Source organism: Emydura macquarii, unplaced genomic scaffold (genome assembly GCF_026122565.2).
Source record: "Emydura macquarii macquarii isolate MOO-44397 ecotype Brisbane River unplaced genomic scaffold, CSIRO-AGI_Emac_v2 contig_719, whole genome shotgun sequence".
Classification (NCBI taxonomy): Eukaryota; Metazoa; Chordata; order Testudines; family Chelidae; genus Emydura; species Emydura macquarii.
Window position 1 is genome coordinate 11,425,432 of NW_027130856.1, and position 27,028 is coordinate 11,452,459.

The window sequence follows — 27,028 nt, forward strand, 5'->3', positions numbered from 1 at the left end:
TTGAATGTGCGTTTGGGCGTTTAAAGGCCAGATGGAGGAGTCTGCTCACTAGGCTGGACATGAGTGAAAAGAACCTCCCGTAAGTGATATCTGCGTGCTGTGTTCTTCATAATGTGTGTGAATTGAAGGGGGAGAAGTTACCCCAGGGTTGGGCTGTGGAGGCAGAAAGACTGGCCGCCAATTATGAGCAGCCAGATGCCAGCAATATGCTGAGAGCTAACCACGGAACACTTTGCATTAGGGAAGTCTCTTCTGAAACCAAATCAAAATAATTTAAAGTGACTTGGTAGGACACTACAATGGGGAATACAGAGGTACAGGGTATCTGCTGTGTAGCTTGGGTATTTTAAACATGCGCCATCTTCCCTAGGTGACTATGAGTGATATCAGTCTCCTGAAGGTAACACATGAGTAAAGGGAAGATTTGCTGCAAGCAGCAGGGTACCAGCCTGGCCCTTATGCTGCTATGCTGTATTCCGCCATGATGCCATTTCCCTTGATTGCAGTGTGGCGCTGCAAAGTATCCTTCTGGGGAAGAAGGAACAAGGCTGCCCTCCCCCAAAACCTCATGCAAAGGATAACAGATTACCTACATGAAAGTTTCCTTGAGATATCAACTGTTGATTCTCAGAGCATATCTCTGCACATAAATAATCTGTTCCGGGGGTAACCCCCCTGGTAAAGTCCGCTAAACGCCTGAAATCCCCTTCCCGGAGCCACCCTCCCCTTTAAAAAGACAGAACTACTAAGAAGAAGAAAAAAACTCACCAGATGTGCCTTCCCCGGGATCATTATTGCTGTCCTGTGTGCTGCTGGACTGCTCTGGGGTCAGGAATAGGTCCTGACTGTCTGGGAGAACAGACACCCCGCTCTCCTGTACCCTGCTTTCCTCAGCCTCCTTCTCCTCCTCATCCACGGAGTCCTCATCATTGTCCATGGACTGTGATCTAGTGATGGTATCAATGCCGTGATGGGGTCGCCGCTGAGAATTTCATGCAGCTCCTCGTAGAAGCGGCATGTTTTTGGTGAGAAGCCAGAACGGCTGTTAGCTTCCCTGGCTTTCTGATGTGAATGCCGCAGCTCCTTGATCTTCACGCGGCACTGTTGCTTGTCCCTGTTGTGTCCCTTCTCCAGCATGCCCTGGAATATCTTCCCGTAAATGTCCAAATTGTTTTTGCTGGCTCTGAGCTGAGCCATAATGGACTCCTCACCCCACAGACCGATGAGATCTAAGACCTCTGGTCAACTTCATGCTGGAGCATGTTTGGGCCTTGCAGTAGCCATGAGGAGTCCAGCGACAAAACTCTCTCCACACTGGCTGCACAGGAAATGAAACTTCAAATTTTCTCAGGGCATGAGGGGAGGGGCCATTTCCGGATAGCGTGAATGTCCAGAGTGCGAATGTCCAGAGTGGTCACAACGGGGCATTGTGGGATACTCCCCAGAGGCCATTAACGTCGAATTACGTTACACTCTGTCTACACTGATGCAAAATCAACCCAATAAAATCGAATTAGGCACTATGACACTTGTGGAGGTGGTTTTATTACATCGACTTTTGCCGTGGTTTAAGTTAACAGAACCGCCGTACCAGTGTAGACGCAGGCTTTCGGAGATCGAAGTAAGTGACATTACATCAACCTCCGTCACCAGTGTAGACCAGGCCTAAGTTGTAAATACTGAGCATATTAGAAGAAATAGACCAAAATTCATCGCAGAATTTGTACCAACCATGAATTTGGCCCATTGTATTTTTAAATATGTGATGATCAGATGAACAGTAGCATATCTTTGTGCTCTCCAATGTAAACTAAATTGCAGAAGGCTTGTATGTTTTCTTCCTGACACCAATTGACAGTATCTTCAGTGGAATTCAGGCCTACTCCAAAGGCCACTGATTCATTTAATTGACTTCAGTGAGCTCTGGATCAGGCCTTTATTTCTGATGCAATGCAAGTAGAAAAGCAGGTCTAAATAATTTTTTTTTTTAAAGTGTTGTGTGCGTTTCTTATATCTGGCAACAGACTTGCACTTGCTGTTTTAGTATTTTTACTCCTCAAATGACCTGAGAAACAAAGAAAAATATTTTAATAAATTATAAGAACCTTTCCAAATATAAACAATTTGTTGATTCACTGCCAACTTGTCTTTTCTCTGAATTAGTTCTTCAATCAATAATTGTTTCCGACTTTTCACTCTCCAATTGCAAATTCAGGGGTCAGATTGGATGGCTCATTGTGAATTGGATAGGTGGTACTATTGTCTGGTAACTCTCATCCTGTTCTTCAGAAGCGAAGGCTTTCTTTCATAGAAATACAGTAACGAAAAATGGTTACATCACAAACCTATGTGTTGCAAAGTTAAAGAAAACCTTCCAAAAATGAACTGGATGTAAACTTGTGAGGTGATCTTTGAGACACCTTAAAGAATATCTCTTTGAGAACTGTGAACTGGTCCTGTTCATCTCATCAGGGTGTTAACTGTGAATGAAGCCTAAGGATGAACATGTAGAGTCAATGTTGTTCATTTTGTGAGGATTTGTAGATCTGCCCCCTTAGTATCATGAGTGATTGGAGCCTGGATTTTGCGTAGATGTATGAGAGCACTACCACTTATTTTTCCAGTCTGACCCTTAGACAATAATAATTGCTCGAGCCCTGAAGGATGGTAAATCTGGGAGCTGAAGCCCATGTCGAGACACCAGTTTGAGTTTCCCACTCTGTTGATTGATGTAATATCATTTGAATTGTTGCATAAATGTTTAGGGAGAGTTAATAAAGTAGCAGTAACCTGCAGCACCCTTATTTAAAAGTAGAAACTGCGAAACAGGTTAAAAAGTGGACCAGCATTTAGAATTTTTGATGCAGAGTTAATGATCTGCAAAATATGCGTGAATAACAATATGTGCCCTCTACCTTCCCATGTTATCCCATCATCTCTTGTTCTTAACCACAACAAAAATAGTCCATTGTTCTTTTGTAACTGCATATAAATTCTATATGGTGGATTTTTCACTAGTTTCATTATTTTATTCAAATATTCACATGGGGATTGCAGTGCTAAAGTGCTGTTTTCAATTTCTATGTGAAAATGTCTTGAGAGAGAGGAGAGAAATCAAAATCTGCACCTAATTTAATGGAAGAAGTAGAATGTCTCTTATCAAATAAGAGTTTGATAAACATCATACAGTATCCTATAGCACAGTTTCTCTTACTGTGCGGGAGGCTCCCATGTCTTTTGTGGGGAGGTTAGTAAAGGAGAAATCTTAAGCATTTTCACAAAGAACTTTCTGCAAAGCAAGTCTCTACATGCTACAGACAGTTCAGTTTTTTGTGTCTTAAGTAGAAATACCTTAAGAAAATAAAATAGACAAATAGCCCAAGATAATAATTAACTCATAGGACCCCGTGGATATCCTTTTGTGGCCCTGTGTCAAACATCAGTAAGGACTAGGATGGTTGGCTATGCTCAGAGCATCTGCATGCACAAGGAGCAGATGGATCTTGTCAGTTCCTTTGGCCTTTTTCAGTCCTAACCTTTTCTCTCTATGTGTGTGTTATGTAATCTACAGAAGTATGAATGAATATGGGCTCCATTTTGCCTTTATACCACTGCCTGCATTAAAGTGGGGAGGGGTACACACCTGCAACAGATGTCAGAAGCACTAAGGGCTCGATTCACAAAATGACTTAGGCACCCAATGTCCACTTCAGGCACTTAAAACCCAGAATCAGGCCGCACTGGGATTCACAGAACCCCCGCTCATCTGCTCCTGAACCCTGTAGGTGCCTAAACTTTTTGCATGAAAAGCCCCCTAGGCACCTATGTCTTTGCCTCTGAGCGTGCACACTGCTGCCCCACGCCAGTATTTGGATGCTTAAACCCAGTGTGACTGGGGAAAGATGGGTGGTATTCTAACTTCCTGTGGGTCCCAATCTGGTAAGCATGCTCAGAGCTCGCTGACTGGATTGAGCCCCTATAGACAAACTTACAAAACATAGCCAAAGGAGGCCTGAGCGAGTGGCGGGGCTTAGCACACACCTCCCATTGGCTAACTTTGGCAAGGAACCACCTAGCACATTGGCTTTTGTGAATCCCATTCTAGGCACCTGTCTCCTTCCATTCTTTGTATGGGGAAACTAGACACCAAACTCAGGCTTTGTGAATTTCAGTGATTTGCTAGGTGCCTAAAAGTGAGGCATGGTGATGTTCTACATCACTAAACCTAAGTTTTTCAGTTAATTTAACCTTTAGTCTTTTGTAAGCTATGTCTACACTAGGAGCTATATCCGTGTACTGTACAAGCAAACCAAGCAAACTGTGGATGCAGTTTATGCCAGCAAATGTATAGTTTTGCCAGTATAACTGTGTCTACACTGGGAGTTTTTCCAGCACAGTTCTGTCTCTCAGGGATCACATCTCTGCACTTTCCTGACTGACACAGCTATGTTGGTAGAAGTTTGCAGTGTAGACACAGCCTTTGTCTCAATGCCTTTAGGATCATAAGCACTAGTAGCCTTTCCTACCTCCTTAAACAGTGTGCAATGTGTGCTTCCTTCTATGTGGGTCCAACTCTACTGGACAGTGGCTCTATTTTTACTCTATATCCTTTCAGGAGTAAATGTGCTAGTATTTATTGGTGGTTGACTTGCAAATTGAGATGGATAAGGACTATATCTGGCTTTTGCTCAGGGGTGTGAAAAAGGGAGGAGGAGAAAGGCTCCTTGTGCCCTCTCCCTTTCATATCTGCACAGAGCTATGCATAATCTAGCCCTATGAATCAACTTAGACAGAAAGGAGATGATACATGAGCAAGAAATTGGATTTTGGTAACAGACACTTTTGGCATGCATCTAAGAATGCGCTCCACCATTTCTGTACCTATAGGTAGATGAGCCATCACCATTACCTTCTATTTCCTCTACAGGCTCTAAGTACAGAGAAAAGGGGATTCATATTTACAGGCAATCAATTAAAGAGAACTAAATTAAAGTCATTGAGGGGAAAAAATTACAATTTGCATGTGATTATTCAGTTTCTGTGAAACAAATATTTAGAGTGAAGCTAGTGCATTCATTGTGTTTATGACCAGTATGTTTGCTACCATGAACTCAATCACTGCACAATGGGAGGTGAGACTAAATGGTTTGACAGATAACAAGTAATCAAGATAAAAGAGTTGACACTATACTCAGTGCAAAGGTTGTTACATTTTTTAAATGCAAAATTATTTTCAAGATTGATTGAAGTCATCTGTTTCTTCTAGCAATGGACTTAGTGGGGTATCAGTGTCCCTTCATTTCTTTGTCTAGTGCAGTGGTTCTCAACCTGGGGGGCTGGGGGTGTGAGATGGATTGTGGGGGGGGCACCACGCTGCTGCCGCCGCCCCCTACCCTGCTACTGCCGCCGCTGCCGCTCCCTACTCCCTGTCCTGTTTTTTTTTCCTGAGAGTGGGTGAGGGTTCGGGGAAAGGGGTGCGCAATTGTTACACAAAAGTCCATGGAGGAATTCCATTTAAAAAGTTTGAGAATCGCTGGTCTAGTGTGTCTGTCTATGATGGGCGCAATCCTGTGTGAAAATGAATTTTGATTCATAATAACCTGTGTGTGTACATTCCACCCTTGAAACTTTGCACTGAATTTGATACTTGAGGTGGACAAGGAGGTGGCATTAGAGCTTTGGAGGAAACTGAAGTATTCTGTTTATCCAGAGCCCTGGTAAATTGCTGTCGATTTAGTACGCAGCTCATGCCATTTGTCTGAGTATGACCCTGAGAGGACACCTTCTGAGTCAAGGGGGTAATTTTATTTCATGTGCTTGTCAATCTGGTGGTTCTTTCTCCAAAAGCAAGGGAGCATACTGAAGGAAATGTGTGACAGTCTCAAGATGTGGCCCACAAAAACATAACGGTTGATTGTTAATTAAACTGAGATTGCATGTCAAGAATGAAATGCTCTAGTGCAAGATTATTTCTATTGTTTTTCTGTTTGTAGAGAGATAGCATAATTCAGATCTGAAACACGTCAGCCTGTTTTCAAAGAAACAGAGAAAATCTAAAAGGTAGCTCCCTATAAAATGATCTACATAATTTTGCGAGCCTGTACCTGAGTGGATTGATGTGTGCACACTTGACGGGGCATGGGATGCGGGTCTGCTGTACTATATGGCCTCTTTTGGCGCTTAAGCATTCCTGTAATCGTAGCTCTTGTGAAACTGCCTCCTTAGACCAGAAGTGACGAGCTTGGTGGAGCAATGATCACTGCACTAGCTCTGCGTTAAATCAAAATGGTCTCATCCTAATTCACAACAAGTTTTTTGGTCCCAACTGGCATTATCCATCCAGTGGGATATGAGGCCTGGAGGAGATCAGCTTAGAGCTGTCATGCTGCATGAGATATGTTAATACTCTCATTGTCTTTCACAAGCACTTATATTGCAATTCATCAGAAAAGGAAGTAAAATTAAAATTGGTCATATTAAACATCCTGAAATTCCCCATATGAAAATCCCAATTATCCAAAATTCTGGTTACCCATGATCTGGAAATGTCCTCTGATTTCAAGGAAGGCTCTCTTTGTAATGCACATACTTATAAGAGAGAGAGAAACAATATGACTGAAAAATCTTCAGAGGCCAGAAGGGACCGTTGTGACTGTGCAGAGTTACTGCTTCCCAGGGTGGAAGCAGTAAATATGGCTTATGTTCTTTGTTTCTAGATGTATATATTTAGCTGTTTTAAATTGCATATTGTTTGCTTGTGTAAATGGGGGAATGGGCCCGCTACTGTGGGGAACTTTCCTTGCTTATACACTACCCGGGTAGAGTTCGCTAGCAAAAGGATCTGAGTCCCTGCTCCCACTCTCTTTACCCAGAGGCCAGCCTGACCTCTCCTGACAATCTCCTGTGTGGTGGGGTCCCTGTAACCCTGACAAGGCTGGGCTCAGGATTCCTGAGGCTCAATGCCCAATCTTGCCATGGTCCCTTAGGGCAGGGGCTAAGGTGTCCCCACTCTGGGGTGCTAACTCTGCACTAGGCGCTTCCCTGACCCACTAATCATTGGATACAATGCAAAGCAATACAATTTATTAAACAAACAGCGATCAAAAATCAAATAAAAAATAAGAAAAGAGGAGAAAGGTTAAAGGAAACACCCAACACTGCCCGCTGGCACGGGGGCACCACAAACAGTGTTTCTGGGGTGTAAGGGAGGTTCACAGTCTGTGTCATTCATCGCAGGCCCACTGTCCAGGCCCTGGCTATGCTGCAGGGATGGAGAGAGTCAGACACTTGCTCTGGCAGTAGCCACACACTCCCAGGTGCCTCCTCGCTCTCCCCAGCTGCTCACCACACCCAGCTCCAGACGACTCCAGCCCCAGCTCCTGCTCTGCTCTGCTCAGTGCAGCTGTACTCAGCTCTGCTTAGTTCGGCTCTCTGGGATGTCCCTCTGGCTCTGCTGCTGTGGGCCAGCTCAGCTCAGCTCCCTGGGCTCCTTCTCTGGCCTCCAGCCCCAGCTCCTGCTTCGCTCTGCTTCAGTGCAGCTGCGCTCTGCTCAGCTCTCTGGGATGCCCCTCTGGTTCTGATGCTGTGGGTCAGCTCAGATCAGCTTTCTGTGCTCCTCTTCTGGCCTCCCAGCTGCTGGCTGCTTTGTCCTTAGTTCAGCCTGCCCCGCCCACACAGGCAGCTCCAGATCACACAAAGAACAGGACTTCCCCTGCCTTCCTGGCTCCCTCATTGGCCTGCCCGCTCTGTCAATCAGGCTGACCTGAGTTGGTCTCTCCCCACTGGCCCTGGGGGCTGTGTCTGCTTCAGGGTCCTGCTTACTCAAGAGATGCCAACCAAAAAGACTTATTAAGTTTCAGTAAGGGGCAAATAGACCCCTTACACTTGCACCCAGCTTGCCAAGAATTTCAGATTGTTCAGTTCAGTGACCTCTTCATCATTTATCACTCCCTGATTTTTGTGTCATCTGCAAAACTTTATCAGTGATGATTTTATGTTTTCTTCCAGGTCATTGATAAAAATGTTAAATAGCATAGGGCCAAGAACCTATCCCTGCAGGACCCCACTAGAACAGGGGTTCCCAAACTGTGGTACACGTACTGCCAGTGGTACGCTGACCACCTCCCAATGATACATGTCTAAGGCTAATGGTACGCATCTAAGAACTTCGGGTTACGTTGCTGCCAATGCTCTGCTTAAGCTACCACGGCAACTGGAGCATCAGACAAAAACTTAATAATTCTCAGCTGGTCGCTTCCTGAACTTCCGGCTACCAGCCACGTGACGGAACCAGTAACTTAGAGGCAGAGCATTGGCAGCTACATAGTCTGTTTATAAAAAATTGGTGGTAGTACTACAGGTGGTAGTGTTTTATGTTGGTGGTATGCAACGTGATAGAGTTTGGGAAACGCTGCACTAGAAACACACCCACTCAATGATTCCCCATTTGCAATTACATTTTGAGACTTATCAGTTAACCAGATTTTAATCCATTTAATGTGTGCCATATTAATTTTATATCGTTCTAATTTTTTAATCAAAATGTTGTATGGTACCAAGTCAAATGCCTTGCAGAAGTCTAAGTATAGTATGTCAACACTATTACCTTTATCAACCAAATTCATAATCTCCTCAAAAAAGATATCAAGTTAGGATCTATTTTCCATATACCTATGTTGATTGGCATTAATTGTATTACCCTCCTTTAATTCTTTATTAATTGATACCCATATCAGTCACTTCATTATTCTTCCTGAGATCAATGTCAGACTGACAAGTCTATAATTATCCAGGGCATCCTGTTTACCCTTTTAAAATATTATCACAACATTAGCTTTCTTTCAGTCTTCTGGGATTTGTGAAGTGCAAGTGTTTGTAACAGGATTATTGAAAAGTCAACATTAACAGTCCTGCAAGTTCCTCAGCCAGCTCTTTTAAAACTTTTGGATGCATTTTATCTGGACCTGCTGATTTTAAAATATCTAACATTAATAGCTTTTGTTTAACATCATTCTGAGATACTAATGGAATGTAAGGAGTGTTATCATCATATATAATATGTCTACATCATCTGTTTTTTCCCAAGTATAGAACGGAATTAGTTTTTGAACATTTCTTCATTTTCTGCATTATTATTGATAATTCTATCATTTCCGTCTAGCAATGGACCAATATCATCAATAGGATTTTTTTTTATTTCTAATGTACTTCAAAAAACTCTTTCTTATTGTCCTTAACTCTGCGGGCCATAGATTTCTCCTTGTGTCCCTTTTACTTCCCTTATCAATTCTCTACAGTTTCTAGCTTCTGAATTATATTCATTACTATAATTTTCTCCTTTCTTCCAGTTTTTGGGGTTTTTTAATTTATTTTTATAGGGGCCTTCACTTCCCCTCTAAAGCAGGTCACCTATTTAACCATTATGGCTTTCTTCCTTGGGTGTGGCTTGTTGGGCATCTGGTAAAGTGTTCTTAAACAATTCCCAATTATCATTCGCTTTTTTTTAATTAAATTCTTCTTCCCGTCTGATTCTGACAAACAGGGAGGAACTGGTTGACAGTTTGAAGGGGGAAGGTAGTTTCAGTGAAAGTTGTCATGAAATGATAGAATTCATGATTCTAAGGAATGGTAGAAAGGAAAACAGTAGAATAAAGACAGTGGAATTCAAGAAGGCACACTTTAGCAAACTCAGAGAAATGGTAGGTAAAATCCCATGGGAAGCAAATCTGAGGGGAAAAAAGAGTCCAGGAGGGTTGGCAGATTTTTAAAGAGTCATTAGTAAGAGCACAAGAGCAAACTAACCCAGTGCAGAAGAAAGATAGGAAGTATGGTAAGAAACCACCTTGGCTTCACCAGGAGATCTTCAATTACCTGAAACTCAAAAAAGCATCATACAAAAAGTGGAAACTAGGTCAAATTATGAAGGAGGAATATGAAAAAACACAAGCATGTAGGGACAAAATTAGAACAGTCAAGACATAAAACAAGATTAAACTAATTAGGGATATAAAGGGTAAAAAGAAAACATTTTATAAAAACATTAGAAACAAGAGGAAGACCAAGGACAGGTAGGCCCATTACTCAATGAGGAGGGAAATGCCTTTTTTTGTTTCCAAAAAAGGCTGAGTATCACTGGTCTAGGTAATACTTAGTCCTGCCTCAGTGCAGGGAACTGAACTATATGACCTATTAAGGTTCCCTCCAATCCTATATTTCTATGATTCTTTAGTGGTGAGGACCATAGAAAAGCCCAGGGGGAAGCTAATAATTCTGTTCACAGAGCAGGGTTTGAATAGTGTAAACATGAGCTGGTCAGAAGAACTTTGAAAAAATAGTTTTCCATTGGAAAATCCACTTTCGTCAAAATTGGAAAATTTTGCAAAATTGTGTTGATTTTGCCAAAATTTTGTTTTGAAGAAAAACGTGCGAAAATATTCCAACGATGTCGAAATCTCATTTTATCATTAGTTTATATAAAACAATTTAATTTTTCTTTTTGAAATAACTTTTCTTTTCAATTTTTTAAAATTTTGTATTATAATAATAAAAACCAAATGAAACCTTGAAATCAAAACTAAATGTTTTGATTTTTGTCAAAATTAAATGTTTCAATTGATCCAAAACTTTTTTTCCCAGAATTTTTTTTTTTTAATTTTGAAAATTGTCAGGTTTCATTCTGAATTGGAATGGAGAGAAGTTCTGAAACACTAAAATCCTTCACAAAATGCAATTTGCATTCTCCAAACAGCACTTGTATACAATAAGTAAGGCCTAGAGTCAAAAGTTGAACAATAAGGATAAAATAAAATTTTAAACTGCTGCTAATTCAGTGAGCGCTAACCATCCACAGGCATCCTTAATTCTTGCTCTTCTTATTTTTAAGTGCTTGACTTCATAACCATAATGTTCTTTTAACATAGCTTTCGTGCGTGTATTATAATAAAAATCAGCATGTGTCAATATAATGTACCCTGAGTTCCACACTAAGCTTGGGATTGCATGAGTAAAGAAGCTTTTTTGGCTTTTAGTCATTGAATGAAAGAGGACTGCATGCTCTTTCACTCAAGGCAAAGAGTCTAGTCCACATAGGAATATTCTTCTTTGATGAAAAGCCAAAAGAGCTGTTTTTCTGGATCCAGTTTTGCAGATTGGCTTGGATCTGTAGCTGATCATGTGTAGAGGTGGGGGTCAAAAAGGGAATCAGAAAAGCGGGAAAGAAACATTTAAATGTGTTTTACTGTATGATACGTTCATTTGCCTGCGTGTACATTTATTTAAAACTCAGTGACTTTAAACACTGATCCCTTAGGCTTTTAATCTTTGCAAATTCCTTTTGCAAGCACTATAGGTTTGGTTCAGTGGGAGAAAAGACAGAATTAAGGTGGTGAGAGCTGAGGACATGCAAATAAAATGTGAGCACCTGCAGAAACTATCTGTCCAGACTGTAATATCTAGGTTTGTGATTTGGTGCTTCAAGTAAAGTTTGAAACTGAAACAAAGCCTGGCTCCCATAGAGAAGAAATTATGTTTGAGGAAGTCGACTCTATTTAGCCAGTGCACCTGGAGAAAGCATGAGGCCAAAAAAGGATATGCTTTATGATGACAAGTGCTATAAAATCTAAGACAAAGGAATTGTTTCAATGACTAAGTGAAAAGTGGATTTAAAAAAAATTATCTCACAGTGCTGTCAACCCAAATATAGCATTGTTGCTCTGGTGCATAAGAACCAGGAAGCGGAACTGACTTAAAACTAATTATAATTAATTATACTTAATTCATTATAGTGAAACTAACTAGTTTAGTTTCTTTCATTGATGATGAGAGAAATGCAGAAACTTAAGAGTTAACAAATATAGTGAAAAGTAATTAGGGTTTTGTTACCTCACTTTGTTTTTAAAATAGTTTAATTACATTAGTGTATTAAAATGAATGAGAGAGGAATGTTTGTAAGTACCAATGAATCTTATTATAGTAAAATATTTCAAGGTAGCTCTCCTCCTTGGTAACTGTGGAAACATGAGTGCTATGATACAAACTCCTTTTTCAGGTCTCACATAATCCAAGTTGTATTTTTTATCAACAAACTCCTACTCTGTTTATTTTGCTGGTATTTTATACCTAATGAAATGTTAGAAAGATTTTTTTAAGTAATTTAAATCTTTTTTATAATGTTGAATAATCCAAGGTGGTATTTAGTAACATACACAAGGATTTTCTTTTAATTATAGTTTGATTTCTAACCAGACAACATCCCATTAATGTTGATAAATCCCAGTGGTGAAAGCATGTACTGGCACTTGCAGCTTCTGTAAAAAGAGGAAACTTGGCAATATATTACTAATCCCTATAAAGAAAAGATTTAGGTGGTTGATGTAATGCCCACTAAAGTAAAAGTGAGTCTTCCCATTGACTTCACTGAGCATTGGATAAGGCCCTAAATATGTGTTAGTTTTGTATTGATTTTATCATTTATCAAATCCTGAAAACATACAGTTGTAGGTGAAGGAACATTTTTTAAAAAATGCTGAAGCTTTTGAATGAAGACTTTGATACAATGGGTTTTTGAGCTTCCTTTGAACTTACAAGTACTGTACTATGTATGGTTCTATGGGCATCATTAGCAAAAGGAGGTGCCTAAAATTAGGAACATTAATTTGTAGCTAGGCTGCTAAATGTGTTACTTGATTTTCAGAAATTCTGAACACCTGAACTTCTGAAAAATCAGGCTAGTTATTTAGGTGCCTAACTATGGATTGAGGAGATTAATTTAGGCTCTCAGGTTTAAAAAAATTGGCCTACCTTTCTAAAAAGTATGTACTAGAACTATTAGACATATTGTGATTGGGCAACCTGCCCTGGGGCAGCCTCCTGTTGCAAGCCATGGCAGAACAGGCATGCCTGTCTCAGTTTCCTTCCTTCAGCATCCCCATTAACTCCACAACATGCTCTCTTGCTTAAATACTACCTGCCCTAGGGACTGGTTTATTACCACAACATTATTCAAAGAATCCCCAATAAAAGTCCCAAACATACTTAGTGTGTATAGTCCTTAAAACCGCACTCTTTCCAGCCTCCATACTGGGAATCCTTCCATACTATATACTCTGGTATCTTCTGCCACACCTAGACGCTTGGTTGCTCCTCTACTGTCCTTGTACCAGGACAGCCACCCCAACCCTTCCAGTTGGAATGCAACCCCGCTCTCCCCATCAGGATTCCTACTACCCCCAACCTTTCTGCTGGGAGTCCTTCAGCCCTCTATGGCTCCAGCTCTTGGATGTGGGAGTCCTTCAGCCCCTCTGCTGCTCCCTGCTGTCAGCCCTCTCTGGCCCTCAGCTCTGGATCTCCAGCTTGAAAGCCAGCAGACAACTTCCTCTGCTGCTTTCCTGCCTTCAGCCCTCTCCAGCCTTGGCTCACTGGCTTGCGAGGGTCAGCCAGCAAACCCCTCTTGCTTCTCTTCTGCCTTCAGCCAGGAACTGCCTACAGCTTTCTTCAGGGACATCCTGCAGTTGTTTGATCTCCAGCAGCTCTCACCTCCCCTTTTCCTGACTTACTCCTCCATTGTGCTCTCAGGCAGCCCTGGCTCAGCAGGTCTCTTCCTCTTCTCTAGAGCCAGATGCCTCTTTTAACCCTAGCTGGGAGGCAGCTGACAAGTTGTTGGTGCACTGCCTCCTGCTCCCTCTTCAAGGGCCAGTGCCACCTTGTGACACATGCAAATGCACAGTTTTGATCCACTATGTTTTTGTCTCCTTGCATTTCCTAATAGGTACATGTGATGGGGTGTCTCCCCACACTGACCCGGAAGGGGGTAAGAGGGCCCTTGGAGCGGCAGCCAATGGGTAGGGGCTGTGGGATAGCCAATCAGAGCCCAGGAACCCAGTATAAAAGGGAGCTGCCAAGTAGAACAGTGGTAGTCACTCCCAAGAGCTCAGGGAGAGAAGGCTGGCTGCCCTGCAGGTGAAAGGCAGCACCCAGGATGGAGCTGTGGCTGACTGCTGGAGCTCAGTGGAGCAGATGCCCTGATACCAGGGCGGAAGAGGTACTGGGGCTTCAGGGAAGTGGCCCAGGGAAGTCTGTTGAGTAGTTGGGGGAGAGGCAGTGAAAGCTGGCCACATATAGTGTCCTTGGGCTAGGACCAGGAGAAGTGGGTGGCCCTGGGTCCCTCCCCACCTCCCTGAATCCACTGTTGGGGTGGTGGTAGACTGCAGCAGCCACTGAAGTAAGTGGCAGAACCAGGACTGCAGAATACCCTGGAAGTGGGGGGACATGCAGTGTGGCTGGGTCAGGAAAAGGACCTGGTGGGCCTTGATGTCAGTGAGAAGGACCAGTGAACCCTGAGGAAGTATAATGGAGCACACCTATGGACGTGGGTGTCTGCTTGGCTATTCCCAGAGCACCAGCAGAAGGTGCCAGTCTGGCAGTGGGTGCTGCAGGTCCATCACAGTACACAATCACACATAACCTTTTGTCTATCTCCTTCTACATAGGGCTACTTTTATAAATGGTTTCACTTTTAATATGGCCCTGTTCTTTTATTTATTTATTTTTTTAAAAAAGAGATCAGAAATGACTTATCAGTTGCGTAGCAGATTCTTATTTTGTCTGCCTCCCACAATCCATCAGGAAAGAGTTAAGAAAAGCACCAGTTATCTCACAGGAGATAAATTCCTTGTACATTGACTTTTACATTGAACATCTCTGTGCACTGTTAGCTGCAGAGGAAGGTGATTACTTTGTCTGTCTGCTACATGAATACCCTGTAAATACTGTCTCTGTGCAAAAGGTGGATTTCTAATCTGCTATGAAATAAACAGAAGCTGCTAATTATTTTAACATTCAAATGGTCAAGTTTGGTTGCTTGAATGTACAATAACAATTTATTTAATGTTAATATCTAGTAGCACAATAGCCAAAGTTCAAGGAAGTTAAACAAACCCCTCAAACAAGAGAAGCTATAGCCATTTTTAATACAAAAGAATATACTGTACATTCTACACAAAGGATTGCTCACCAGTGTTAGCAGTGCAAACTATGGGACATGAGTTTGTGGATAATTTTGCATCTCCTGATTGGCAGGCTGATGAAAAGTTAGCACAAGGATGGAGATGATGCATGTTCTTTTTCAGGAAGAGGGACATAAGCTATTCTTTCAGCACCCACTTAAGATGGCTAAGGCAAAAGCATTTACATAATCATTTCTTCTGTTGGAGAAGTAACCCCCAGGAAGGATACTTCAGTGTAAGTGTAATGTAAGTGAAGATACACTGTAGATGAGAATTTTTAAAATGGCAACTAGCCATTTTATCTGAGATTTTATGTAAATTAGAACGTGGGGTGCAATCAGTAACTAATCCTGAATGTATTATGGTATAGCAACCCCTCTTTGTCTTGCCTATTGGCAGCAGTCTCCTTTGTCAGTGGGGCCTGTGATAACTCTGCCCCAACCTGGACAAGTCTTTTGTCTCTTCTCCTCAGCACCTCTCACAGGGAGCATTTGGTGCAGGCCTTATTTCAGACCTGTGGAGTGTCCTTCAACTCCATGGGGAAGGGGCGGGTAGTCCCAGTCCATGTATATGACCCCAGGCCCAGGGAGGTACCTTGCCATGGCTCCTTCTCAGGGCGGTAGAGGTGGTGGTAAAGCCCTGGAGGATTGGAGAAGCACCAGTCCTTCCTGCAGGCTGGGACCAGGGTCTTTCCTTCTCTGCTTCTCCAGCTGCAGAGAAGCACCATCTCCTAGTCTGGGGGAAGTGTTTCCTGCAGCTGCCAAGACCTACTAGCAACTCCTTTCTCTCCTTCTCCTTTGTTTCCCCCCTGCCCTATAGGGAAGGCAGGGTTTAAGTATACCTGGAGTAGCCCTTAATTGGGTCCAGGTGTCTCTAATTGACCTGCAGTAACCTCTCCTCTGCCTGCAGGAAAAAGGGCCTTTAGCATTCTAGGGCCCTGATATACCCTTTTGTAGCCATCTGGCCTGACTTTACCACAGTATCTTCCACCTACTGTATGTATGTAGGCCAAAATGCATAAGAATCTAATGAGTCAGAGAGGAGGCAAACAATCAGTGTGGGTTTCTTGTAGGGGACTCTTGTTTCTTTTGGAAAACCACAAAGATGTTTTTATAGTGATGAAACAATTGCAGAACCACAGCAGACATGCAGTTTATTCATGCTATGTGAATAAAATCATGTTATCCCAGCCCGCATATGTCTTTATTTTTAAGCTTAAACTCAGAAATAAAAACAATTTCTACATCTGAAATCCAAATTTCCTAATTATGGCTGAACAATAACCCCTGCTTTTTTTAGAAATTTCCTTATGTAACCTGCTGTAATTTTACCTGGGCTATTTGCTGCTGCTTCATAGTAGACTCAGTACTGACTAGTAGCTGAAATTTTAATGTTGGCTATCAGGCACTTACAATTAACAGGCCTTCTAATCAGAGCTAGTCAGTGAAAAAATTTTTGATTGGAAAATGCCAATTCACTGAAACCAAAACTTTTTGCCGAGACATCAGTTTTGACTAAACTTTTGTTGGGAAGTTTCCTCCGGTGCAGGATGGAATTTCTGGTCAAAATGAACAAGAGCGACCCACCTCAGAATAGCCAAATGACTGGGGCATTCACCTGGGATGTAGGAGACCCACTCCAAACTGATTTACCCTAACTACCAGGCTCTTGATTGTGCTGGGATGGGGCTCTCCCAATCTCTCCTATTGGAGCTGTTTCACTTTGTATAAACAATTAAATGTTCAATAGGATACAGAGGGATGCTGACTCTATACCCTACTGGTTAGGCTGCTCCAAAGCAATCCGAGAAGGAATCTGAGCCTGAATTTCCCACATCCTAGGTGAACGTACTAACCACTGGGCTATTTTGGGGTGGGTTTCACTTGTGCTCTGAGAAAAAATTATAAAGGCCTCAGTTTCATCATGCTATGAAACGAAACCAAATGCCAAAACGTCAACATTTTTCACAAAACAAATTCTTGTTTTCCAGTCAGTCCAACTTTCTTGGGCATCCGGCATCCTCACAACAAGAAATTTACTGCTTTAATGTTCTTTTGCCTCCAGCTGTCCCTCCCCTGTGTTACGTGTAAATGTTGTTTAAAAATTAGAGTAGACCCACAATAAATTGCACTGAAGAGACAATTAAGACCCACAGAGAAATGATCATCTTCTACATAAAATAGTCAATTTTACAGTAATTTCACACACACTCTGCCAAAAGCGATAGTTTTTTATTACCTCAGTTTAGTACAAAGAAAGCCCTGGAGACCAGATGACCTATCCTTTGATAAATTGGCTTTGGGTGCTTCACAATAGGTATCTTTCTTCTGGTTCCATGCATTTGCATCCTTCTTCTTTTGACTAGGTGGTGACTAAAATTTTCAAGTTTTAGTGATTTTAGGCATCTCCATTTTTAGGTTCCTTAAAGGAGCCTGATTTTAACATTACTGTGGCCTAGTGCAGAGTCCGGGAGTGGGGCTCCAGAGAGCTGGGTTCTGTTCCTGGCTCTTTCAGTGGCTCACAGGGGGGTGTTGAGCAAGCCACTAGACTTCTTGGTGCCTCATTTTCCCATCTATAAAATGGTGATATTGATACTTACCTCCTTTGTAAAGCACTTTGAGCTCCACTTATGAAAGGATACATTATTTATTACTGTTCTTTTAAAAAAAAAAAAAAAGACTACTTTTTGAAGTTGGGCACCCAAAATCAGTAGAAAACTTTTTTAAAATCTTGACCAGTGTATTAATTTTTAAATGAAATGGTGATGAAGGTAATTCAGTACTTATTTTGGTCTGATTTGTTCAATTAACAAAGACATTTCTTAAGATCCATGTTCTTATTTTAAAAAATAACCCAAACTTGGTAATACCAGGGAGTAAACTAAGTCCTGGGCATCTAATTTCTGCTTCCATTGCCTATTTGAATTCCATGTGTGTTTAAAAATCATAGTTCTTGTTATCTTGCTCACTGCATTTTACTCCAGTCTAATTTATAAGCAGATAGTCTTTGAACTTTTAACCAGAATGTGTGTTGTTTTTTTAAAGGGGCAGGAGTAGAGTGTGTGTGACATCTCTCTCTTGAAGTCTGGCATCCTTTCAGTTTTTCTTAACTATCATTAAAACTGAAATAAAAATATATCAGTCACTTAACATTCTGGGAAATAAAAATAACCCTTTCAATGTGTGGCATAAAACAAATAGTAAGTAAAACAACAATAACTAGACAAAATAAATAGTTTCTAGCCTTAAGTTTCCTCTCACATCAATTTTACACCAGTGTAACTCCACTGGTCTAGCACTGACATTGGGGTTACCATTAGCATCAACTTCTAAATGTATTTGCTGTGTGCATTAGTATAAATATTTGTTGCCAATGATTATGTAGAATGGACTTAAACTGTTCTCTTTTGGATCTGTTAATAAAGGGATTTAAGCCCCACTGAAGCAGTCAGATTGTTTGACTTCAGTAGGTCTCCATGTGGATATACCCACATGCATCCAGTTGCTGAATCTGAGCCTAAATCTGAAACTAACAAAAATATCACAACCCTCTATCGTCAATGAAATACATAAATGACATAGTGTATAATATTTAGGCCATTATCTTGCATATGACCCTGTTCAGAAGACATCTGCATCCCATGTGGATTCAGTTGAAGGAATGAGGCCTTATTTTTGTAATTAGAAAACAGTAAGCATTATGTTTTCCACTGTAACATACGGGAACAGTGGCTCCTCTGTCATGAGGTAAGCAAGTAATTCCAACTGTAAACTAACATCAACTTTAATTGTGGCCAAAAAATGTGTTAAAAATACAACAAGCATAAAATTTGAAATACATAATACACGCCCCTGAAATGGGTTACTAATGCTCAAAGATTTTATTTCCATCCCAGAGTAAATACAAGCAACTCTGAATAATTTTCTTACTAAGACATATCCTCAAAGCCTGTTAATTAGTGAGGCCTTAACTCCATCAAGCTAGGCAAAGTGGCAGGCTATGATAGCATCTTGCCGGAATTCTTCAAGCACCTTGGACCAAAGGTGTCACAGTGGCTGTTAACGTCTACATATGGGTCATCAATGAGAAGATGTTACCACGCACTTGGCATCAAGAAAAGATTATCGCCATTCATAGGCCAGGCAAGGCCCCTACATGTCGAGTTACTGCCCAATATCCTTGCTGTCAGTGTGTTTCAAGGTGTTTGAACATTTGATCCTCCAGCAAATTGCTCCAGATTTGGATGATGCCTTGCAAGTTGAGCAGGCAGGATTTAGCAAAGGACACAGCACCTGTGATCAAGTCATGGCCTTGACCACCTTTGTCAAAAATGGCTTTTAACAAAATCTAAAGATAGGAGCTGTCTTCTTGGATTTGACCACTACCTATGACACAATTTGGTACAGAGGCCTTTTGTTTAAAGTCTCTCGAGTTTAAATACCATATTGGGTGGTCGAAGTAGTAGAGCTCTTTCTCCAAAACAAGCAGTTTAGAATACTCATGAGCAATTTCCATAGCTCTTGGAAGTGTCAGATCAACGTCCTCCCTCAAGACTCAGTTCTTTCACTGATACTGTTCAGTGTGTACATCCACGATCTGCCAGTTTATGTTTAAGTTTATGCTGATGACCCCTGCTACATCTACCAAGCTCAGTTCTTCTCAGAAATTGATAGTCTTGACAATATGAAGCTCATGGCAGATTACTATAGTTGATGGTGCCTGCAGCCAACCTTTTCTAAGGCTGTTTGTAGTGTATTCCATCTGTATATTACAAGTGCAAGCCACGAGTTAACGGCCAACACCTCAATGACCAATGACTGTAGCATGAACCAAACCCACTTTACCTCGGTGTGACATTGGATAGGTCATTAACATACCTCAACAACTTGAGGAAGACGGCAGCCAAAGTCAGCACTCAGAACAACCTGCTCAGGCTGGCTTAACCTGGGTGCAAGCGCCTGGACGTTTAGATCACCAGCCCTTGCCCTCTGCTATTCAACAGCAGAATACTGTGTTCCTGTCAGGTGTCACTCGTCTCTACGAGGCTAGTCAATACAGAGTTTAACAAAGCTATGTGTTGTTACCAGGACTTGCCATGGCAACAGAGTTGCTCATATACTGATACTTCACAACATAGCACAACTCCATATTTGCCATGAAAAAGCCTCTGTGACGCTGCTGGCTAAGATCCGTGAGAATAGCGACCTGCTGTTGTACACAGACCTCTTTGACCACCTACCAGCTCGCCTGTTTTCTAGACGCACTTTATGGTCATTTATGCCACCACAGGACATGACGGTGGAATCTGCTTGGTGCAACGAGTGGTCAGTGATGACAATAGCTAATCACTCTCTCATCACTGACCCAACCATTCGTCCATCAGTTTTTTGATCTGCTAAGGCACCTGTGATCATTTCTGAACTGGTTTTGAACAGGGCAGGGCAACTGTGCAGCCTAATCATCACACTGCTGCTGCAGTCAACTTCAGACTGTCGTATATCATTGTTCAGTGCCTTATTTCGATGGCGTGTTACCGGCTCTTCACCTGGCTGATCGTGATGCCATAAATGTCTGGGCACATTGCACATGTGCTGATTACTCAATAAAGCTGTAAAATGACAAGTCAGTCACATTGTCTTGCTATGCAAAATGATGATTTAGGGTTTAGGCTCTTTCTGAAAAATGTTTCCTTTTCTCTTCTCTTTTCCATCATAACATTTGTTTTGTTACAGGCTGCAAATGGACTTTTTGACTGCACTCTGTCACCCACAGATTCCTCTGCACAGTGGGTGAAGAACTGGGGATTTATGTTGTGTTTTCATGCAGAGGTCTGCATTAAAAAACCATGTGCCACAGCGGTTGTATTGAGAGCATTACATCTTACAGAAATGGATAATGATGTGTTTGCAATCTAAAGAAAAATAAACCACTACACTTACCTTGTGTTAAAAAGCAAATAAAAGCTTAAATCTGTGATTATGCTTAAATATATTTTCTTTTGCAGGTTCTTTTAAGATAAACTAGAGTCTAATCTTCTAATGAAGAGACAAGAGAAATCAATGGTGCCCCTTGTTATTAGTTCAAATTCTAGTTATGAGTAATTCTGACCTGTGTAATGAAATCAGATTGTGTGAAAATGCAATAATGCCATACTGAAAACACAGTATGAAGGTCAGCTCTGAATTGTATTAACATAGCAAAATGTTAGAAAATTCTTGCTATGATTAAAATATTTCTGTATGGTGAGATGTAACAAAAGGTGGTCCAAAAATAAATGAGAAGGAGGTTTGAACTAATAGTCTAAACACAAGACAGGGAACTAGGGACTATGGTTTTCTGATCCACACTCTGACGCCAATCCCATCATGGTTTTGTTCATGTCTCTAAACCTTTGTCTCAGTTTCTTGTTGTATAAAATAGGGACACTAACACTCACTTGAGGGTCTGATCATTCCCCTAATGAAGCATGTTTCTGTTGAATTCAGTGGTAGTCAGACCCAACAGTAGTTTTAATCCATTACATCTGCTTAAGCTAGGACTGTCTTTGGCCTTATGTTTGTAAACACTTTAAAGATGAAAAGTGCCATATGAATGTTGAGTATGTCTCTGTGATGATAGCAATTTGCATTTAAACATGTGAAATTCCTAAATTGGCATGTTTCAAGTGATGTTTTTAAAATTCAGAAACATGACTGCCTTTGATTGAATATTGCACCATTATGGTTATAATATTTTTGATTGAAATACTTCACTTTTGTGGTTGTTGGGTTTTTTGGTTTTGTTCTTTTACAAAAATTGGATTTTACAAAAGTAAAAGAAAATGTTAAAACCTCCAATGTTGATACTAAATTTCCTTGCAAGTATTGGAGCTGATAAGGTATGAAAGCATTTATTTGTACATAGAGGGGAAATTGTTAAAATCAGCAACAAATGTTATTTGTCACCAGTTATTTGACCCACTCCAGCAAGTGGTTTGCACAACCCCAGTGTTAAGTGATGCTACCAATGAAAATACTCCCACAATAAACAGTAGATCTGCTAGCATAAACTTAGACCACAGTTTTCTGTAGATCACAAATTATACCAGGTCTTGGTGAAGATGAAATGAGGTGCCTCCAATCCAAGAGCTGATTGAATCCAGATGATCCAATCCAGATCCAGTGCTAGATTAAACAATGTTGAGACCTTGCACACACTATGGCAGTTGGGCACCCCCCCACAGCTTTCCCTGCCCTTGGGGATCGGGTCTTGACCTCAATGGGGGTTGGAGAGCAAGTATGTCCCACACTCATGCTGCAGCATTTCCCATTCTGCGGGGCTGGCCTGGATCCCTGCTCCAGCTCATTGGCTCTCACCAGAGTATGCAGGTACGGCCTTCCCACCGTGATGCATTACCCTACCCCTTTCTTGGCCCTGAGTTGCTTTTCGTGTGTGTGTGTGTGTGTGTGTGTGTGTGTGTGTGTCCTCCTTTTCATTCCCCACTCAGTATTCCGGGGCCCCTCAGAGGTGGGGGCCCTGTAGAAGTGCACATTGGTTAATCTGGGCCAGTCCAGATCTATCTACTGTGATTTGGATCTTTGGATGAAAGCCCCAGAAAAGTTGAGTTTCCACTTCTGGGCTTTGTTAGAGGAAATAATGTCTTTAAGCTCTTCAGAGGGCATCTATATGGCTGGCTGGCTGCTCCCATACTGTCCCTTCAGGAGAACATTCTATCTTCTATCCAGTGGGTTTGCTTGTATGTGCTAGCAGGGCAACCTTAGGCAGGGCAGCCAGGAATGGCACAGTCTAATCTCCCTGTTTAATCTCCCTGCTGCTTCACTGTGTTCACTGGAATGACAAATCCTATCAGCCCTTGCATGGGTCTTCTATTTCGGTTGGAACCTCAAAGAAGCCTGAGATGGGGGAGATGGTTACTCTCCTTCCATAAACCAACAGTGGTGAGTGAAATCCTTAGGAAGTGGCAGGGTGAATGTGTGAAGGAAGAGTGCAGGGGACTGACTGGTGAAAATTTTGCAAGAACATCAGAGTTCCTGTTTTGGTCAAGATACTGGATCCAACTCTGGCCCTACCTATCAAAGTTAAACCCTAAATTCTGATGTGACATTTGATTCTAGACACTGGCAAGTAACTGATCTTTTGTTTTAACTAGAGAGATTGTGAGAGTTATAAACCATCCTTCTTTTACATCTTCTAGTATTACTACTCTCTAGAATTTGTAGGACACTTAGGTGCCACAACGATGAGTGAGGTATAAATGCCTAGATAGAAAAATTTCAGTGGGAGTTAAGTGCATGAATGGAGGGGGAGGATATGCCTCTTTAGAGCACTTTTGACTGACTTTCCTTCTTTTGGTATTAGATCTCAGTTGAATGAAAATATTGTCCATCATTGCTATGCAGGTGCTCACAAATGCAGTGAAGAAGCTGGATAAGATTTTTATGGAATCTGTTTTTTGAACAGTAATTATTAGTGATGATAATAACTTGCACTTAGAGTAAATAGAACATTATAGAGTAACAGAACATCTGTAGATCTCAAATGGCTTTATACACTACCTCCTCCTTCACGGCAAAAGCCTGACTGGGAGTGTCCCAATCTTGATGGGAGAATCCAGATTTCATATACATCAGACAAAAGATTCAAGTTCTGTCAATTTTCCATCCAAATTAGATAAATAGGCCCTTTACAGGAGGATGTGAATCCTCTCAAACCCAAATTGAAACATATCATTAACTGGGTTATTTTGCTTTTGCAAGTATTGATGTATCAATTTATATCATTTTTCAACAGGTTTTCTTAAATGCTTGTCTCTTGCTTTAACAAAGTCATCTTTTTCTATTCATTAATGATTTATTACAGCTTGCAGAAATAACCATAAGAGAACGAGATTATTTTTTGAATAGTGTTTCTGTGTACTATTAAACTGCTGCTGAATTTCAGTGGTGGATGAATTTTTCTCTCTCTCTCTCTCTCTCTCTCACATTTGTATATTTAAGTTTGTAAAGCTCCTTGTGGTCTTTTGGGATGATACAAAATATGTAAAACTAAGTTGTTATAGAGTTAAGCAGAATAGATGCTAAAGATGCATTCATACAATCCCAGACAATTTCAGATGTTAATATGAAGAATTCGTAAATAGGCATCACTAACAAAATAATTGGGCTGAACTACCTCTTTAGGAGAATTCTATATCAGAGTTTCATTGTGGTCTATAAATGCAAGTCTGTGTAAAGAAACACATATGCCACTAGATATCACTGCATGAGCTATATTTATATATTGAAATACTTTTTTTTAAAAGTATTGAAATCAAATCAACAAATAAAATAGAGAAGGAAAAAGAGATCACTACCACCACTGATCATATTACAAACCCGGAGGTAAATCCCAATACACTTTACTAGAGCAGATGAATATCATGGAGTCTGATATTATAAAAGCTTCTCGAGCTATTTATCAAAAGTTGGGGGTGTGGCATTCAAAGCTTCTAAAAATAGTGAGTTTATGGACATTCCCCTGATTGAAAGAGATGGTGCGGGGGAGGTGAATTGTAGATTTCTGGGCCCTGATTCTTTCTTCCCACTTCCTCCCTTTTGGTCATAAGAGTTCAGTTATAGGGGACATGGCCCCTTTTGGTCCATTTAAATTAAAATGAAGCATTTCTTGTTAGGACCACAGGCTACTGATCAAGGTTGATCTAATACTAATGTAGTTTATATGCCCTACATCTCTTTGTGAGAGATGAAGATGGCTGCAGTCTGGTCAATTTAGATGCAACCATCAGAGTTCTGACAAGTTCCCAATATAGTCATCACTTAAGCAAAAGTTTGGATATCCTTAGACCTGTTTTATGCCAGCCTGGTCTGAAATGGGAAAATATTGTTTGATATCCTCTCATTATGTTGGATTTATTCATACCATACCTCATCCAAGTTCAGTGTTTCTCCAAAACAGAATTCATGGCAAACTTCTTAATTGTCTAATGATTAATCATATTAACCAAGTCATAAGTCTCCACCTTAAAAAAGGCCCTACGTTATGATCACTACAAATGTATAAGCCTCAGAACTGGAGGGCTTAGAGGGAAGGACCTTTCTCCTCCCTCTGCAGAGGAAGAGAGAAAATGCCAGCTCTGATCAGCTTTATTTATTTAAATTATGGTCTGTCTTTCCCATAGTTCCACATACTGGGTTTTGTTGGAATCTATGTACTGATAATAGATTGTAACTGTAGTGTGCTCATGAAAGGGCATAGGAATTGTGTGAGAGATGCTCTGGAGTAAGTGGGTCTTCCTGACTCTGCAAGTAGTAGAATCCCGTTTGGGAACAGGATATAAGTTCCAAAAAGGAGAGAAGAGAGGGCTCTGCCTAGAGATCAGGGAGTGAAGATTCTGTTCAAGCATCTTATTCTGATCTGGGTTCCCTACCTGATGATTCTGAATCCTGTGTTGAGTGACTGAGACTGGACTTGGCTAAAGCAGTGGCCGTTGTGGCACACAGCTGACCCACAACAAGAGCTGACTGGACCAACAATGGCAGCATAGAGCTGTCTTCCCACTGAGGCCCCAAACCATCCAGTAGAGATACCTGAAGTTCATTAGTTCTTTTTAACTTTGACATGATTTGAGGCATGTTTTGCTTTTCCTGATTCTTGTTTCCAAAATTAAGAGTTATGGTGGAATAATGTTCTACAAAATTCTAAACATTAAAATAAACATACACACCTCTACGTGGATGTTTTTTGTTTTCTACCTTCATGCTTCAAAATAGTCTAGAGAAGAACTAAAATGATTATGGATAATGCTATAAATCTAGTATGTTCCTGATTTTCAAATACTTGACAGTGTGACCTAAATAACCTTCTTTTAACGTAGTTTTTTAATGTAATTTAAGCATATAGCTTTAGTGCTAGGGCTATTTTTCATGAAAATCCGATCAGTGACCAATGAGCACAGGCCCAATTCATCTAGAAAGTGGCCAAAATTCCTCCATTTTATTATGTGTAGTTGTAGTGTCTTGGTCCCAGGATATTAGTGAGACAAGGTGGGTAAGGTGATACCTTTTATTGGATCAACTTCTTATTGGTGAGAGAAACAAGCTTTCAAGCCATACAGTGCTCTTCTGAAGAAAGCAGAAGTTGGTGCAGTAAATCTGCCTCACCCACCTTCTCTCTCAACTTTATTAAATCAGACTTAGTCTAGAATAGACAATCTTGGCAATGGTTGAACAGGAACAGGAAGGTAACCCTTTTGGTATTCCCATAACACTGAATGTCCTCACTGTCCAAGGTTTAAACAGGTCCACCTAATCCTGAAGTTCATCTGGGCTTGCATAACCCAGGGTCTGAACAGTTCTGTAGTCCCATGAAAGCTATTGCATCTAAAAATCTCCAGTCTTCAATTGAAATTTAGGGCATGCTCACTCTCTGAAGTCCTAATCCGGTGCTTCTAATAACACATCAATAAGGTGCACTGTCTCAGGCATGAATAATGAAATTTTGCTGCATACAGAATCTTTGTTTCTTAAGAGTTCATCTGTTCCTCATGCTTCTTCTCCACAGGAAGTCAGACACTGATGTTCCTAAACAGAATGTTTGTCGAAGTTTCCCATCAGGCATCAGTTGGTATTTAGATGATCATATAAGCATGATATGAAAATTGATCCATACTAGACATGCATTACAGTTAGAATTAAATTGTCATTGATTTTATATTTGTTTTATTAAATCATAAATCAGAACTTTAAAATGACAAATCCACAAATAAAAAGAACTGGTTGTCATGTGTATTCTCCCACCAAGCTATTGTTAGAGTCGTCAGTCATCCACTAGATAAGTAATCTGTGTTCAGGAAATATGATTGAGACACAAAGAAAATAGAGCCAAAATATGTTCTGTCTTGCACCCTTCTGCAGCTCCATTGACTTCAATGGGCTTGAACTTGAAATGGGTGTAGAATTTGGCCATTAATGGTTTACAAGCTATCCTTTCTTATGAACATTTTTCATAGAAAACAGTGAAAAGAGATG

At 40.9% G+C, this 27,028-nt stretch overlaps 1 protein-coding gene across 1 annotated transcript in view; it reads left to right on the forward strand.

Moving 5' to 3' along the window:
• The window catches only part of LOC137149236 (receptor-type tyrosine-protein phosphatase N2-like), a 299,799-nt gene extending 278,696 nt beyond the window's left edge, over positions 1–21,103 (forward strand). Inside the window, exon 7 of the mRNA XM_067542698.1 lies at positions 20,735–21,103. Within this exon, the coding sequence (XP_067398799.1) occupies positions 20,735–20,917 (183 nt within the window). The 3' untranslated portion in view covers positions 20,918–21,103. The remainder of the gene's footprint in view (positions 1–20,734) is intronic.
• Positions 21,104–27,028: the final 5,925 nt, after the last annotated feature.